Below are 15,236 nucleotides of genomic sequence, written 5' to 3'. Positions count from 1 at the left end.
ACCTTTGGTAAATAACAGTATTTTGTTCACATGGCTTAATACTAAACGGTAAATACTGAGGGGTTACATTATTTGTTTATTGTGCATCTTCTGTCACAGAAGAACTTTGCACACACGTTACCTCTTGCTCTGGCAAGTTCTCAGCGATTTCTCCCTCATCAACAACTTCACCACGCTCTTCCTTCTCCCGCTTTATCTTCTGAATCCTCTCCCTCTTCACATTACCTGCACTAACCAGCACACTCTTCAGTGCTCTCAGGCCAAAATCATAGTGACTTTGGGAGGACAGCTGTTCATCACAAAGCCTAAGAAGCAAAAGAGATAAAATACAATTTGATTCTCAGTATGAACCAACATAACACTCAGTAAATGTCATTCTTTACTTGAAATGATTGCTACACAATGTGCTTAGTGAGTTGCAAAGAATATTACAGCTTTGAACAGTAAGTTCTATTGTTACTGACTGGAGCCAAACTTGTTACTCACTTGAAGAATGGTACTATCTTATTGGCAAGAACTTCAGCAGTACGGAAACCTTGGGAGTACAGCATGACCTGGGCAATCAACTGACGGTCTGGTTTTGTCATTGCCAAGCTACGGAACAACTTCTTCAAATTGTCAGGCAGATTAGATCTGCCTGCATAGCCAGGATTCATGGTGATGAAGATAGCCATGTCAGGGCTCACTTTGACTTGTTTGTTCAGCAGCTCACAGGTAATGGGTGTTGCAGCTGAAAAGAGAGTGCATTTAATTATACCTCAGGCAGATCCATCACTCTGAGAACTGAAGTCATGCATTATTCCATTTTAGTTTCCCACAGTAATAAGTTTCATCAAATAGTTAAGTTTTGACATAAAGTAGCTTCATCCTTGCATTATTTGCAAGAAATGTAGCAGAGCAACAGAACAGCCTGAAGGATGTTAGAGAAGAATTACATACTCTTGTCATAGTTGGGGTTCGAATGCTCTCTCAAAGCTTCCTGGATGCACTGAACTTGCTGTGAAACTGCAGAGAGCATTCGCTCCTCCAGTCTGTTGAACTCATCAAAGCAGCCCCACGCGCCTACTTGACAAAGACCCACAAAGATGCGTCCCATTGCCTGCAAGGAGAGGGGAAAATTCACTCAACTGCATCAGCAAAAGGAGCAGAGAAGAGCACTTTATACAATGCATCGAAAGCAGGAAGAAGCTGTGTCTATTTGCAGGTTACTGCATTTGCAGTATTGTAAGAGACATGAAAGTGTTTTGAAGTTCGGCTTTCACTGCTTCACAGAACCACAGAAGATGATCATAGCTCCCTGTTACTCCATACTGTACTGCAGTGTGTTCCAAAACAGGCAAACTAAATCCACTGCATGTTTTGTTTGCTGATACCATTAATATCAGGTGCAGTTCTAGTCCTTTATCGCAAGGAGAGTACAAGAATTACAGAACATTTCAGAAGAGCAAATTGGATGGCCAGAGTATGACAACCTTTCTGCATAAACAACAGCCTTTAGGTAAGATTCTGCAGAAGGCAACATGAGGGAACATGATGGAAGTCTAGAATCTATCGGTTTTGGATGAATAGGTATCAATTATTCACTGCCTTTTCTATTACAAGAACTTAGGAATCATTAAAAAAAAGACAAAAAAGTGCTGCCCTTTCATGAAGTGCATAGTAATAGTGCACAGTGGAACAATTTGGTAAAGATCTTATAGAACCAAGTGTGTAAGTGGATTTAAGGGGAGAAATGGTACACGAAGAAAGGTTCACTGGAGTGTGAACAGAGTAACACACTTCCACCGGGACATCCTGATCGTCTTAACTGTCAGAGGGAGGAAAGGGAGCTGGGGTAAGGAAGGACCACATTATCTGTGATATTAATATACTTCCTAGGCATTTTCCTGCAGTCACTCCTACAAGCCAAATGCTGGCTAAATAGAATCCTGATCTGGTCAAAATAGAGCTGTACAGAAAAAAAAACCACACATGGGCAACCTGGCAGAGTCCGTAAAGTTTAGTGATTTCTTGTCCATGTTTAATATTGTTTCTGATCTATACATTTGACCAAGGTTTTCATTTGAAGATCATTTACTGTATTACAGTTTACAGAGATAATTCATCTGGTTCTCAGTTTGAAGATGCTATTAATCTTCAAATATCTGGATAAATTCTCTTAGTTTTGAAGAATTCTTCACATGCTGAGGTAAACTGCACAGCCGTGTTGTAAAGGATAATTTGGTAATAGTACAGCTACTTCGGTGATCTCACACTCCCATCTGTTCCTCATTCAACCAGTACTACCAATGCAAACTACATAGTTTAAGATACTTTCCTAAAGCCGGTCTTAAGCCTCTGCCCCTATACTTCCCCTCCCTCCATCTGCTGTTACACAGCTACCTGTTCAAAAACCCAGAACCTCTGCTCTAGCAATGTTCCATCCCACTTCTGCTTCAGGCATTTTTCTTGTTAACAGAGTTTCTATATGACCCACAGATACCAGCTCAGTTAGGACTTCTACGTAATCATCCTGAAAATAAACACTGCTGGCTGTTCCAGGGTTCTGGAGGGATTCCTACTGCTTGTTAACAAAGATTACACTGTTTTAATCAAACAGCTTACCTGGAAGTCAAATGTTTCGTCGCAGTTGAAAACCAACACAAAGCGGCCAAGCTGATGTCCAAGAGCTTTAACAGATTCTGTTTTACCAGTACCAGCAGGACCTGTTTTTGAAATGGGATGGACATGCTTTAGAGTTTATCATTTGAGTACCACTGCCAACTTGTACAATATGCCAGCATGTGGATTCTGAAGATGTCTGTTTAGGAGGGTTCAACAAAACTTAAAACTGTTTTGACTTCCCCCAGAAGACCATTTTGTTTTTCGGTATCTTTGTTATAAGTGCTCTGCATGTTCACATTCATGCTGTATTGTGGGGGTGCACATCCTTTCCCCAGTCCACCCCCTAAACCCCATCCCAGGCCACACTACAGTCTCAGAAAAGCTTGTTAGGGCCTTGGCCTACATTAACAGCACCAGTTAGCTCCCCTTGAGCTTATCAGAAACCCTGTCCGCTCCCACTGCTTCTGTTGTCTAATGAGCTCCTGTTTTCTACTTAATAACCTTGAGACTTAGATTTTTTTCTGTCTGAAAATCAGAGCAAGTAGAAAAACATTTTTTTGTTGGACTTCTCAAGGAATGTTTCAGTAACTGCCTAACTCGGATTGTGGCCAGGATGGCAATTTCCTGATGACTGAAATTAGTAATTTTGCAACTCTATGAACAGTGGTCCTAAGCAAGATCCTTTGAGATCTCCTGGACAGCAGCAGGCTGTGGCCAAGATCCCCCTCCCAGTGCGATGCCTCTTGGAGCTTGTGATCTCTCCAATTTGCAATGGAGGATTGCATTGAAAGCCGACAACTGAACCTGGACTGATATCCCTCACTCCTTGAGATCCAACCCTTCATTTCTGCAGAGATGCAAAGGCATCTGACATATTTCACTGAATTCAAGGGGAATTTTTCATAGGTATACCTCTGCACATACTTCATGTCTGTGTGCCTTATGAGTGTTGCCAATTTAGGTCTATAATTAAGCTAAACTTTTTGTAAAATTATTGCCGTGCTTTAATAGGATAGAAATCCTATTGAATCATTTTGTTTTAATCAATTGTTCAAGTAGTGCTATTATTGTATTGATTAGGTAATTAAATGTTGCTAAATCTTTTAGACTTAAACTTGATCCAATCTGAAGCTAAGTTTGGCAAGGGAGTCCACTCTGACCCTTTCGACCCTACAGTAGCTCCCTTATCGCTCTGCTTCCCCTTCCTGTTATCCCTGCTTATCCTTCTGTGTCCCCAGTCTCCACATAAACCATTTTAGATTTTTTTAATGTGATTTTTCCTTGTGTGCTTTAACTATATAGTAAGGAATAGAATGAACTCTGCCATAGAATTTGTTGTGCTTTTACAAATTCTTATTAAACCTGCCTTTGTTGATACCTCACTAGTGATTCTTTAAGTGACTTAACCCACTCCTTTTCATATTTTTTAGAGAAGATAAGAATTTTATACACTTGTCTCACAAACTTACCAAATGGTGATCCTCCAAGTCTTGCCTCTAGGGCTTGTGTCATTGTTAGGTAGCAGCGGTCAGTGAGGGGAGTCTGTACCAGCTTATCCTGAACTCCAAGGTACTCAAAACCATAGTTGAATTTGGCATTTGCCATCTGAATGGAGAGCTGTTGCAACACATCTGTCTGCTTTGGGTCAAAATAGAACCGCATCTGGCTGAGCCACTCGAAGGATTTGGAGTTGTCGATCTTGCTCTTGATCAGTGATCTTGTAACATCCCTCTGGTGCACCAACTCAGTGATCTGGAGAATGAAGTAATTCCTTAAGCCCACAATACAAGCCAACAAAGGCTAATAAAGACAGGAATCCTACAGCTTCTCAGAGCTGTGTGCACAGTGAACTGGCATTATTTAGAAATCATAACCTAAAACTAGTTTCTGGGGTTTAAAATCTGTTGCTACAAAGCCAAAACTAACAATGTTGCCTACTGTTCTTAATGACTTCCCTAATTTACAGCAAAGCATTTTGGCCCAGTTAGCCTGTTAATCCATTACACTACTGAAACTAAGTATTTTACTTGCCAGAAACCGGGTATTTCCCTCTAAAAATAACCCAGGATAATTTTAATTTCCACCCCCCATCTCCAACCGCTATCTACAAACAAAAGCATATTATGATTACAACAATTAGCAACTTAATGACACATTTCACCTTTGAATGAAAAAGATCAGTAACTTCCACACCTGGAAGATCCAGTTTGAAGATTAATTCACTGAGATAGCCTATAATACGGTATCATGCATTAAGCTGACTGGAGTGAAAAACTACCACCACCTACATTAAGGATCAGGCCTTAATGTAAATGCTTAAATGGCAGAAATTTTTTTTCCTGGAGGAATTGTAAGCCTTAGACTGATCAATTCTTCATTAAAATTTAAAAATGCTCACCTGTAAACCCTGAAGAGGAAAGGACTTTCTTACTTACCAAGTGCTCCAGTTTCCTTCTGCGAAGGGGTGGCTGCTCCATCAGCACAGAGTCTGCCAGGACATTGAGTGTGACCTCAACATTGGCCAGCACAGACTGGAGAGGACTGTTGTCTCCACCTCCACCATTGAGGGCTGACTCCACATTCTCAGACCAAGCAATCTGGGCTGACAGCACAACAAGTTGAGCCTGTGTAAAAAAACCCTCATCAGACTGTTTTCCTTGCTGAAGTAACCAAGCTGCAGTATACTTAAATGTTCCACATTAATACCTGGTATTTGTCAATCCAAGAGATGTAGACTGCTGGATCAATTGAAGTTGCTTTTCCAAAGATTTCTACTTCAGTAACAGACTCTGCAAGCAATTTAGCAAGGGTCACTCTCATTTCTTTTTCAACAAGAGTGAGCCACTCATTGATCTTGGGATGTTCTGTGATGGAGACGGGTGTTTTGAACAGCACCTGCAAGAATTAAAGGTTTAAGTCAGCCCACATTCACTTATTTTCAGAATTTTATTTAGAAATACTGCAGCTATACCTCCTCTCCTTCACGTGAGGATATCCCAAGAACCACAGAATTGTCTTCATTGAGAATAATGCTAGAAACTCCAGCAAACATTTTCTTGAAGTGTTTCTGCAACTTAGCAACATTTTTGCTGTTTCCAATGATTTCAAGCAAGTCTTCATCACCAACAAAGTAGAACCTATTAATCACATAAAATTAGATCTATATCAGAACTCCAACTATCACTTTTAATTTACAATTTATGCTTTATCCATGGCCACCACAAGGAAGTAACTGACAACCATTTTCTCAACACAGCAAAAGGGAATGAACCATACATTTGCTAGCAGTTACACCTCAGTGCTACCATTAAGTTCATGTGGTCTGTACCATACAGAAGTGTATACATACTCCATAGTGTGGAATATTTTCTTTACTTACCCATCTCTGAAATACCCACAGTGGAGTTTGGCACTGAACTGCCTATCAGCCAGGAAGAGCTCCCACTCAGTACCTCCCTCACCCTTATTTTCTCATGCTAAGTGACAAACTAGTTGACGATTACAGGTAAGCCCAAATCAATGACCAAAATACTGGACTGTGACAATTTTAGACACTGTCCTTCAATCAAATGGCGGAAGAACCTCTTCAGTTCCTGATTTTTTCAGAAATCAGCTGCAATGGTTCTTTAGGCAATATCCAAATCCTGCAACCAGCTACAGGGAGAGATGAGCAAGTAAAGGAAGTTTCAGCCCCACTTCTGAAGAAGTAGCTGTAATTGAATTCTGTATATAAACAATACATATTTAAATGGTCATAACATCTCATATACATGCACTACAGGAGAACTGGCAGAGGCTTTACAGAGCAGTACACCCATTCCTGCACAGAAACATCAGATTACTTCAGGAGTCAACTGCTTACCGAGGGAAAGAGGACCTCTCCCTTTCCAAGTATTCTCCCAGCGCTTTCTGTATCTTCCCAAGTAAGTCTGCCAGTCTCTCTAATGATCTCTGCACACCTTGAATGTTAAGAACATCCATCACAAGTGGGGATTTGGACACCTTTTTCATGAGTGCCAAAAATTCAGTGCTGATGCTGCAAGTAAAATAACACAATACATTAGTGCAAACTCAGTAACCACAGGCCTACAGAACACCAAAGTTACTTGTCTCTAAACGACCACCCCACCTCTAATGGATGCAGTAGCTCTAGGGAACACAAGCCTAAACTCCCCAAGTTCCTCTTTATCTACCTCAAACCCACAACAACAAAATTTAACTTCTTTGTAATGTTCAATCTACCAAGTCCAGGGCAGGTCTACTTATCTTTACTTCCTGAAGAGATGTATAAATCTGATTCTTAGATCTGACTTGAAGTGTGTGGAATGAGTAAGTATAATCAGACCAACTTAAAAGAGAGGCAGTAGATGTTTAAAGGTGAGATTAAAGGCTGCAGCAACAGAAATCAGCCTGTCTGTTGCAGCCACAACACCAGAAAAACCCTTGAAGTAACTGACAGGAACTAGCAAGGAAAACGACCTGAGCCTAAATAATCTAAAAATTGTACATCAGCCCATTTACTATAAACATTTTCTGCTATAGTTGTACCTCTTTGCTTGATGAACTTGTGTCTACAGCAGCTGTAATTCAGCTGGACCAGGTAAAAATGCAGTCAGTATTTCAACTCAGAGAGTGCTACAGTGAGTCATGAAGTTTCAGGCCTGCTCACATGGTACCCTCAAGTGAGGCAAGAAAACAAAATTGAAAAGTTACCTCTGGAACCGCTGGGTCTCCACAGGCAGCAAGTGCTTGATGTCTGCACTGCCAGTAAAGATACCCTCCAGGTAGACCCACCGCCTTTGGACGTCTATCCAGACATCAAAGAGTGCCATGATACGGTTCAGCTTATCTTCCCAGCTAAGGGCATCTTCCTCAAACACCTGAAGTTTAAACACTGCATTAATATTCATTTTAATATTATTATTAAGTGTTTGACTACTACTAATTATTAGAGGAAACAGTTTTTCGAGAGTTAGAAAGTATGCATATACAATTAACAGTCTGTCAGCTTTAAACAGTGAATACAGTCCCTGCTGACAAAAATATAAACTAAACAGAAGGGGAAGGCAGAAATGAACAAAAATTCTTTAGCTTTGTTTTCCATTTTACCTTGTAGTATGGTGACAGCTTCATAGCAGACACACTGTTAATGTGCTCCTTGACTTTGTTGAAAAGGTCATCCCATCCACGAATCAAACGACATTTGTTCTGGTAATTGACCAAGTCCAGTTCATAGGTGTTCCACACTTCTCTTATCTGAAGAAAAAGACGTTCAAGATATGACATCCATCATTTCTGCTCCAACATAGTTACAAAGTAGAAATGTATTACAGTAATCAGATAATATTTTCTGTACCTGAAGATTCTGGTCTTACGCTCAAGCTTTTTTTGAAGATATTGAGACTATGATGCAGTTAAGGTGGGATCTTTGCAGTCACTACCAAGAACTGCTTTTCCCAAATAATGCAAGTTTCATCAGAAGAAGTTTACACAGCTTAAAACTGCTACCCAAAACACAGCAAATGATAGAGTCTCAGCACTTGTTTCAACAGCTTAGAGTGACAAGTTTACTTATACAAGTAGCCACCTAACAGCAACCCTCAGATTTGCTATTACATGCATACATACAAAGAGCTGATACTAGCCTGTTTCAAGAACTCTTCCAAAGCCATCTCTCCCTGAGCCACAAGCAGAACATCTTTGACAATTGCTTCATTTCTCTGTAAATCGACATCCCAGATCTGGCCCAGGGTCAATTCTGACACAACCCAGTTAACATGAAGCCTCTTCATCAGCTGTTTCCAGTGCCGGTCTTTAAGGGCCTCCGATTTCAGTTCGATGACTAACATGTTTATCTATAGAAGAAAAGAAAGCAAGTTACACCCCTGAACTAGAATATATAACACATGCATTTTAGAAATGTGTGCAACTTACCTTCATGTAGCCCTTCAGAAGTCTCTGAACATACTCATAGGAGGCATACTGCCGCAAACGGGCAGGGAAGTTTTTCAGTTGGTTCAACAGACCATCCAAGTTTTGTCGAAGCTGTCAGAAACATAAAAGCAATGAAATCTTTCTCGACAAGTCCTGTGCACATAACCATACAAATTCCCTATACATTTGTTAAAGAAAATTCACTCTAATGAGACATTAGCAACAGGACAGCTCTTTTAAGCATTATCTGTATTTGCCTAAGATGTAGTTACTCTACAGTAGAGAATGTAGTTTTATTGGTCTGATTGAGATTTATGATGCAGTCTTGTCACAGGCAGTTAGTTTACAGATTACTGTTCTTTCTGCTCTTTACCTCCTGAGCACTAAACTAAAATCAATGCTGTTTACCCAACTGTATAATGAAGTTTCTCTAATGTGGTCCAACAGCCTATTTAAAAACAGCAGTTTCTTCTCTGTAGATGCAGTCCAATCTCAAACTATGGAAACTGCATAAATTCTCTGTAAGGTTACTTAAATCATGACAATCCTGTGAATATTTTTAGCTTAGCTTCAGAAGAAACATGCTCACAAGATACTCAAAAGACTGACAACATAGCATGTCTGTCTGAAGAGGTCTATTTTCTAATTTGCGTATACTTGTGGCAGTTATATTGTTCATGTACACAAAAGTGAAGTACCTTGCGAGGCTGTACTGAGACCCAGGGTTGTTCTTTCATTTGATCAATCTGTTCCCAGACCTTGGAGAGTTCAGACCAGACACCTTTGAGATCCTGCAGCTCTTCAAGGGCTACCTGTAATAAAGAATGTATCAAACATCAGCAGTCATTCCTAATTTTTTCAAAGTCAATAGCATGGGTGACATAAACAAAATACTTCTAATCCATCAAAGACCTTTGCATAGTTTGCCAGTTCGACAGAACAGCAAGTGACTAAGATGAAATCTTCCATCTCGGCTTACACAACAGTTTCAAAAGAATAAGACAGTCAAGGAAGAGATCACAGACAAGCTCTGAAGGCTAGAACTGAGGCAGTGTGGAGACTGTGCCCTGATATTAGTAGAGCACAACACTACAAGCCACTCTCCTGAGGGAGAAAATGATGGAACAGAAACATTTTTTATCCAGAACTGACAGGAAGGTGTGTGAGCAGGTTGTACCTGGACGCGCTCTTCGCTGCCACTGAGCAGCCCAGTATCTGTGAGCTCCAGAGCCTCCTTGGCCTTGGCACACTTCTCACGGTCATCCTTCAGCCGGCCGAATTTTCCTTCGTAAATGGTAAGAGCTTGAAGAGCCTCTTCTGGACGCAGATTTCCCTAAAGTTTGCATGGGAAACATTAATCCAATTATCCTACAGTTACGCCGAAGGCAAGTTAAAAGTGGGAACTAAATATAAATGTTGGTTTGTCTCATTTTTTTACATTTCCATTTTGCTGATAATAAGACAACTTACTAGTCCACATTTCAGTTTTACACGCAGTTTTTGGCTTTACTAAAAAGCACTTCAGGAAAAAAAAAAGCAAAAAGCAGCTTGTTTCTGAATCCTCCTACACGCACACCTCTGACATATATTTGTTTCAGACAAAGCTCTCTTAGACAATGAAGTAATTTACTTTTCTGCACCTAACAGAGGCCTATGTTTTAAGGGTAAATTTCCCTCTGCAACTATTGCCAAAAATCAACACACTGACAGGTTATTACAGAACCCTTAAAAAGACTTTTACTATAATCTAAAATGAAAAACTGCAAAAAAATCATAACAACAAACTCCCTACTTCTTGCTGAATGCAGAAGATCTACCTCACCGAATATTAATCATCACTACTTACTGTTACGGGCTTTGTTTTCTCCCAGTCTGTGAGTAAGTCAGTTGTTCGGCTCTCCACTGCACGGTCCTCTTGAACTATTTTCATCTGCAGATTTGCTACTTGTTGTTGAATGGCAGAATCTTTCCTACGCATAATGTCATTAAAGGCACCCCACTCTCCTTCGATGTTGTCAATGTACAGCCAAGAGGAAGGGAACTGGAACCTTTGTTTCTCAAGCAAGCGCTGACCATTGCGATAAAGCTACAGGACACAGTGGTTTTAAGTTAAGAAGACAAAACTTAAGCTGCAAGGCTAAATAAATGCACTTTAATAAATGGTCACTACAGAGCTCACAGGATTTTTAAGAATATGAAGTTTCAGTCTGTTTTTAAGAGAACTTGAATATCATTTCATGATTATGATGAAGTTGCATTTTATGAGCTAAGCCTGACATTTCCACAAGTCAGAATCATTAGCAAAAGACAACAAACCTACCTCAACTTGCTTTTCAAACTGTTTGATTTTACGTTTCAAGGACTGCACATATGTGATGAATGTCACAGCATCTGATGTGCTAGCAGTGTCCACAGAATGCTGCTCCAGCTCTTGACGGGACTGTTAAGGGCACAAATCAGTGTTTCAGCACTCTACAACAGTTGATCTGAAAGTTAAACACTGAAATTAAGACTTTTCTTACCTTAGAAATTTGTGAATGAAACTCTGTCATATTCTGACCAAGCATTTGGCCAAATTTGCTGAGCACTTCCTTGTGCCAGGAGTCATACTTCAAATTCACCTTTGATTGTACCTACAAGTGAATAATGTTACATAATAATAATTTGTCACCCTTGCTGTTTTCTGTTACACACCTATTCTGAAATTCAATGCATTTATCACAACAAATAATTACAATTTCTTACCTTGCCATAATCTATGACAACAGGTCCAAACTCCTTTCTGGTTTCTGCATTGTCAAATGTTCCTCTTGCCTTTCTTATCTGAACCAAAAGGGCTTGCCACTTATTCAGGTCTTCTCCAAGACGATTGTATATATTTTCAGCCTGCATATCCCACAGACACTGGTACTGCAGCCAGACCTAATGGAGGTATTTCACAATGTTCAGAACTTCTCCAGTATACTCCAAAGGATATGTTTCCCTCCAGCTCTGAGGAAAACTGAAAGTGCATGTTCATTTTAACTGTTCCATTATACCCTGTCAGCCTCCTACCTTGACATACTGCTCCACTTCAGTCACAATTCCCATGACAGCTGAGTATGACTCCTCCAGAGCTGCAGGGCCATCCGGCATCCTTGTCAACGCATTACGATAGAACTTCTCCTCCTCAGACAGCTCATAATGCACTCCGACCTAAGAACCACAGTTATACTTGTGATACACATGAAGTTTCAAGGCACTCAGGTTTGGTTTAAGATCAACACACTAATATACTGAGGACAGTTAATTACTAAGTGAAAGCAATTGCTCAGACTTAGATACAGCTTCATTACACTTACTTGATATCTCTGACTTTGAATTCTTGGCAGTGACAGGATTACCATTTTCCAAGAAAACATTTCTTGGTAAAGTTTGTATCTACAGTCTTCAATTGGTGGATTCAAGTATATCACCTGGTTGGTTATTCTTAGTTCATGTACAATGTTCTGCAGAAACAGTAAAAACACTCTGTTTTACTGGCAGATACGGCTTACATATAGACAATAATTCTGGACTTCAAGAAGCACTTCTCAAAAATCAACTTGCACTTCAATGGAAAGAGGAAAATATTTCTCCAAAAACAGATGGAAGAAATATTTGTCTCCCATATAAGACTCAGAAATAATTTCTTCATTAGTTAATTTACGATAAGGAAAAAACCAACCAACCAAAAAAAATCTAAAGTGAAAAAAAACCAGAGGAAAACTTACTTTGATCTTGGGTTCACCACCAGGCTTATGGCTCACTTGAGGAGCATCTGTATCCATGTCAACTTCTGCTTTGTCATCTGCTTGTCCCAGAAGAACCTGGGTCCAGGCCCTCAGTCCAGCTTGCAAACGAACACCCAGGATTCTTTCAATCTAAAAAAAATGAGGCACATTGGAGGAAAAGCCTGCATATTCACTGCATGAAGATCTCCACTATCAATATATTCTGACAGGCACTACAGCACCTCAAAGAACCAAGTACTCCTTTACTAAGCCATTCCAGCACCAGAAGGGGCTTACAAGAACTGAAGGGACTGTTTAGGGCTTGTAGCAATAAGACAGGGAATAATGGCTTTGAATTGAAAGAAAGCAATTTTAGATTAGGTATTAGGGTGGTGAGACACTGGAACAGGTTGCCCAGAGAAGTTATGGATGCCTCATCCCTGAAAGTGTTCCAGGCCAAGCTGGATGGGGCTTTGAGCTACAGAATCACTGCCCATGGCATGGGGGCTGAAACTAGATGATCTTTAAGGTCTCTACCAACCCAAACCCATTCTATGATTGAAGAGGTTTAGGAGTTTTGGTAAATTTGCACTGAATATGATTCAAAGCTTCTCCTTGCTCCTCATGGACTTCAATGTAATGAAACAATTTTAACTGTATTGAAGCCGGCCTAGTGACCAATAACCTGAAACTTAACAGGTAGAAGCAAACAATATGATGGCAACAAGTCTTTGCTACCAGGATAGCAAATTTCCAACACCGTTCATCTACCTTGCTTGCCAGCATCCTCTAGGCCACGAAACTGTACCAAACTTTTTTTCTTCAAAAGACAAAACTTCCCTTGAATTAATTGATCCCAAAAGCAAACAGCAAAAAAAAACCTCCAACACAGGACTTGCATCCTCTGCATACCAAAAATGCACTGAAATTCTCAGGCGATGAGAATTTAGACTTCGGTGTGACTATAAAGAAAAGTCACCCTGGGTGACTACAAAGACAATAATCAAAATATATTTTGCACCTGAATGTTACCTCTAAAAATATACTACTCCTCGATCTCAAACCTACCTCCATATCCAACTTATTGACCCAGATTGGCAAATTCGAGTATGAATGAAGATTTAAATCATCCACAGCTTTCTGAACTCTGTTCAGGATTTCGGAGAAAGTCTTGTGATCGTACATGCATGTTTCCAATGACCTCACTTCCAGGTCTATTTTCTCTTCAATAATGAGCAGATCATCCACCTAAGATAGTTTAGGAAAAAAGAGGTTGTTTAGTTTGACAGGTTAGATCAAAGAAACTACAATTATTCAGTAATGGTTAATCACGTATCTTCACTTGGATGCAGCAATCCATCAATTTTAGCAATACCAAATAAAAATAGTACTGCTGATAGCAATTTTAGCACTACTAAAAGATCCATTCAGTTGGCCAATTTGTGCTGACTCAATCAGCTACTTAACCCAAGAGCTGCAGAACTGGTTCTCAGCTATCCAATAACACTTTTGGATAACCACACAAGACTGAATTATAAATGTAAAAGTTTTGCAGATTTTGACAGATAACACAAACCTTTTCCTGGAAACTGAAGACAGTCTCAGCCAAGCGCTGTACGTATGGATCAAGTTTGTATGACTCCCACACGAGTGCAATTCCTTCTGCAATCAAGGCCTGCACCTCTTTCTTCAAGCCAGCGACCAGCAGTGAGATGGTATTACGCTCTTCTACTTTCTCACATGTTCGCTCGTATGTGCGGACACTTTCAATGAGAGAAATAGCAAATGGATAGAGCTGGTTTGCTTGGTGAGCTTTGTTGACAATTGCTAGAGGGACACGGAAACCAAGCCACTTCAGGTTTCGGACTTCTTTTGAAAGTGTAATTATTTCTGGGAGAAAGTTGACTTTCAGTTTCAGGACATTTCCGGTTCGACCTCGAACACGAGTGCTTTCGATGGTGAAAATGCGACCAGACACACCAAGGTTGCGTTGCTGAACTTTTCTTGCCCAGTCATCAAAGATCTCCTGAGTGTTGAGCTTCATGCGAAAGCTATCTCCATCCTGCTTTAGCTTCTGACCTTCCACATGGTTCTCCCAGCCTTTGCCAAGGACATCCTCCACACGCTTCATGTAAGCGGTGAGCTGCCTGTCAATCTGTTTTGCCCAAATTATAGACCCAGACACAGGGGGCAAGTCACGAACGTGACTCATTTTACACGCTTGACTCTGTGGGTATTGTACCTTAAACTTGTCATGAAGAGACTCGATATCATCTTTCACACGCTGGATCAACTGCGTTTGGTATTCACGAATGGCACCGCGAATGTGAGGTCTGACAAACAGGGCGTTAAACCGGGAGAAGATTCTGAACATTTCATTGGCATTCTTTGCTGTACCGAGTTGGTCTCTCAAACGGGCTGTGATCCTCGTTTCAACTCTATCAATTCTTTCATCATAGCGCTTCATTGCCGCCTCCCAGGCTTCTGTACCTTCTTTGGAAACATCTAATCCATCTACTTCCTTAACATTCTCATAAGCAAGATTGACTTCTTCGATTGCATTAGCATCTGCAGCATCAAAAAGGACTTCTGCTACTTTCATATCCTGCGGTTCAGGTACCTCTCCTTGATTTTGCTGGGCAACAGCTGTTACCTACATGAGAATCACAGTTTAGTGAGTTGGATACTTCAAAATTTCCCTGGAAGTAGCAAAATGCAGTTGGTTCTAAAAAGCATTGCACAAACCCCCTATCAATCAGTGATAAATTCTTGACAAACCTTCAGTTATGCTTCAGGATTAACTTCCAGTAGGAACAGGGCAACACAGTTACTTTACAAACTTCCACCACTGTGCAGCATAATCCCATTTCCCACTGTGGTTTAGCCAAATTCAAGGATTTAAACACTTATTAATCTCCTCTGTGTTATGTCTAGACTTGGTGAGTT

General features: G+C 40.4%; 1 protein-coding gene across 1 annotated transcript in view; it reads right to left on the bottom strand.

Moving 5' to 3' along the window:
* DYNC1H1 (dynein cytoplasmic 1 heavy chain 1) overlaps positions 1–15,236 on the bottom strand; it is a 45,429-nt gene that overhangs the window by 23,631 nt on the left and 6,562 nt on the right. Inside the window, exons 8-31 of the mRNA XM_066188824.1 lie at positions 13,867–14,943; positions 13,359–13,538; positions 12,291–12,440; positions 11,880–12,026; positions 11,593–11,733; positions 11,284–11,460; positions 11,061–11,171; positions 10,859–10,978; positions 10,385–10,624; positions 9,716–9,871; positions 9,237–9,350; positions 8,539–8,649; positions 8,250–8,459; positions 7,714–7,860; positions 7,318–7,484; positions 6,467–6,640; positions 5,576–5,741; positions 5,311–5,499; positions 5,040–5,228; positions 4,074–4,356; positions 2,605–2,705; positions 940–1,099; positions 487–730; positions 122–305 (exon numbers count right to left, since the gene is read on the bottom strand). Of these exons, the coding sequence (XP_066044921.1) occupies positions 122–305; positions 487–730; positions 940–1,099; positions 2,605–2,705; positions 4,074–4,356; positions 5,040–5,228; positions 5,311–5,499; positions 5,576–5,741; positions 6,467–6,640; positions 7,318–7,484; positions 7,714–7,860; positions 8,250–8,459; positions 8,539–8,649; positions 9,237–9,350; positions 9,716–9,871; positions 10,385–10,624; positions 10,859–10,978; positions 11,061–11,171; positions 11,284–11,460; positions 11,593–11,733; positions 11,880–12,026; positions 12,291–12,440; positions 13,359–13,538; positions 13,867–14,943 (4,938 nt within the window). The remainder of the gene's footprint in view (positions 1–121; positions 306–486; positions 731–939; positions 1,100–2,604; positions 2,706–4,073; positions 4,357–5,039; positions 5,229–5,310; positions 5,500–5,575; positions 5,742–6,466; positions 6,641–7,317; positions 7,485–7,713; positions 7,861–8,249; positions 8,460–8,538; positions 8,650–9,236; positions 9,351–9,715; positions 9,872–10,384; positions 10,625–10,858; positions 10,979–11,060; positions 11,172–11,283; positions 11,461–11,592; positions 11,734–11,879; positions 12,027–12,290; positions 12,441–13,358; positions 13,539–13,866; positions 14,944–15,236) is intronic.

Source organism: Chamaea fasciata, unplaced genomic scaffold (genome assembly GCF_029207755.1).
Source record: "Chamaea fasciata isolate MVZ Bird 193981 ecotype frontalis unplaced genomic scaffold, bChaFas1.0.hap1 SCAF_7, whole genome shotgun sequence".
Classification (NCBI taxonomy): Eukaryota; Metazoa; Chordata; class Aves; order Passeriformes; family Sylviidae; genus Chamaea; species Chamaea fasciata.
The sequence above is the reverse complement of the archived record's forward strand: the minus strand, read 5'-3'. Positions and strand labels throughout refer to the sequence as shown.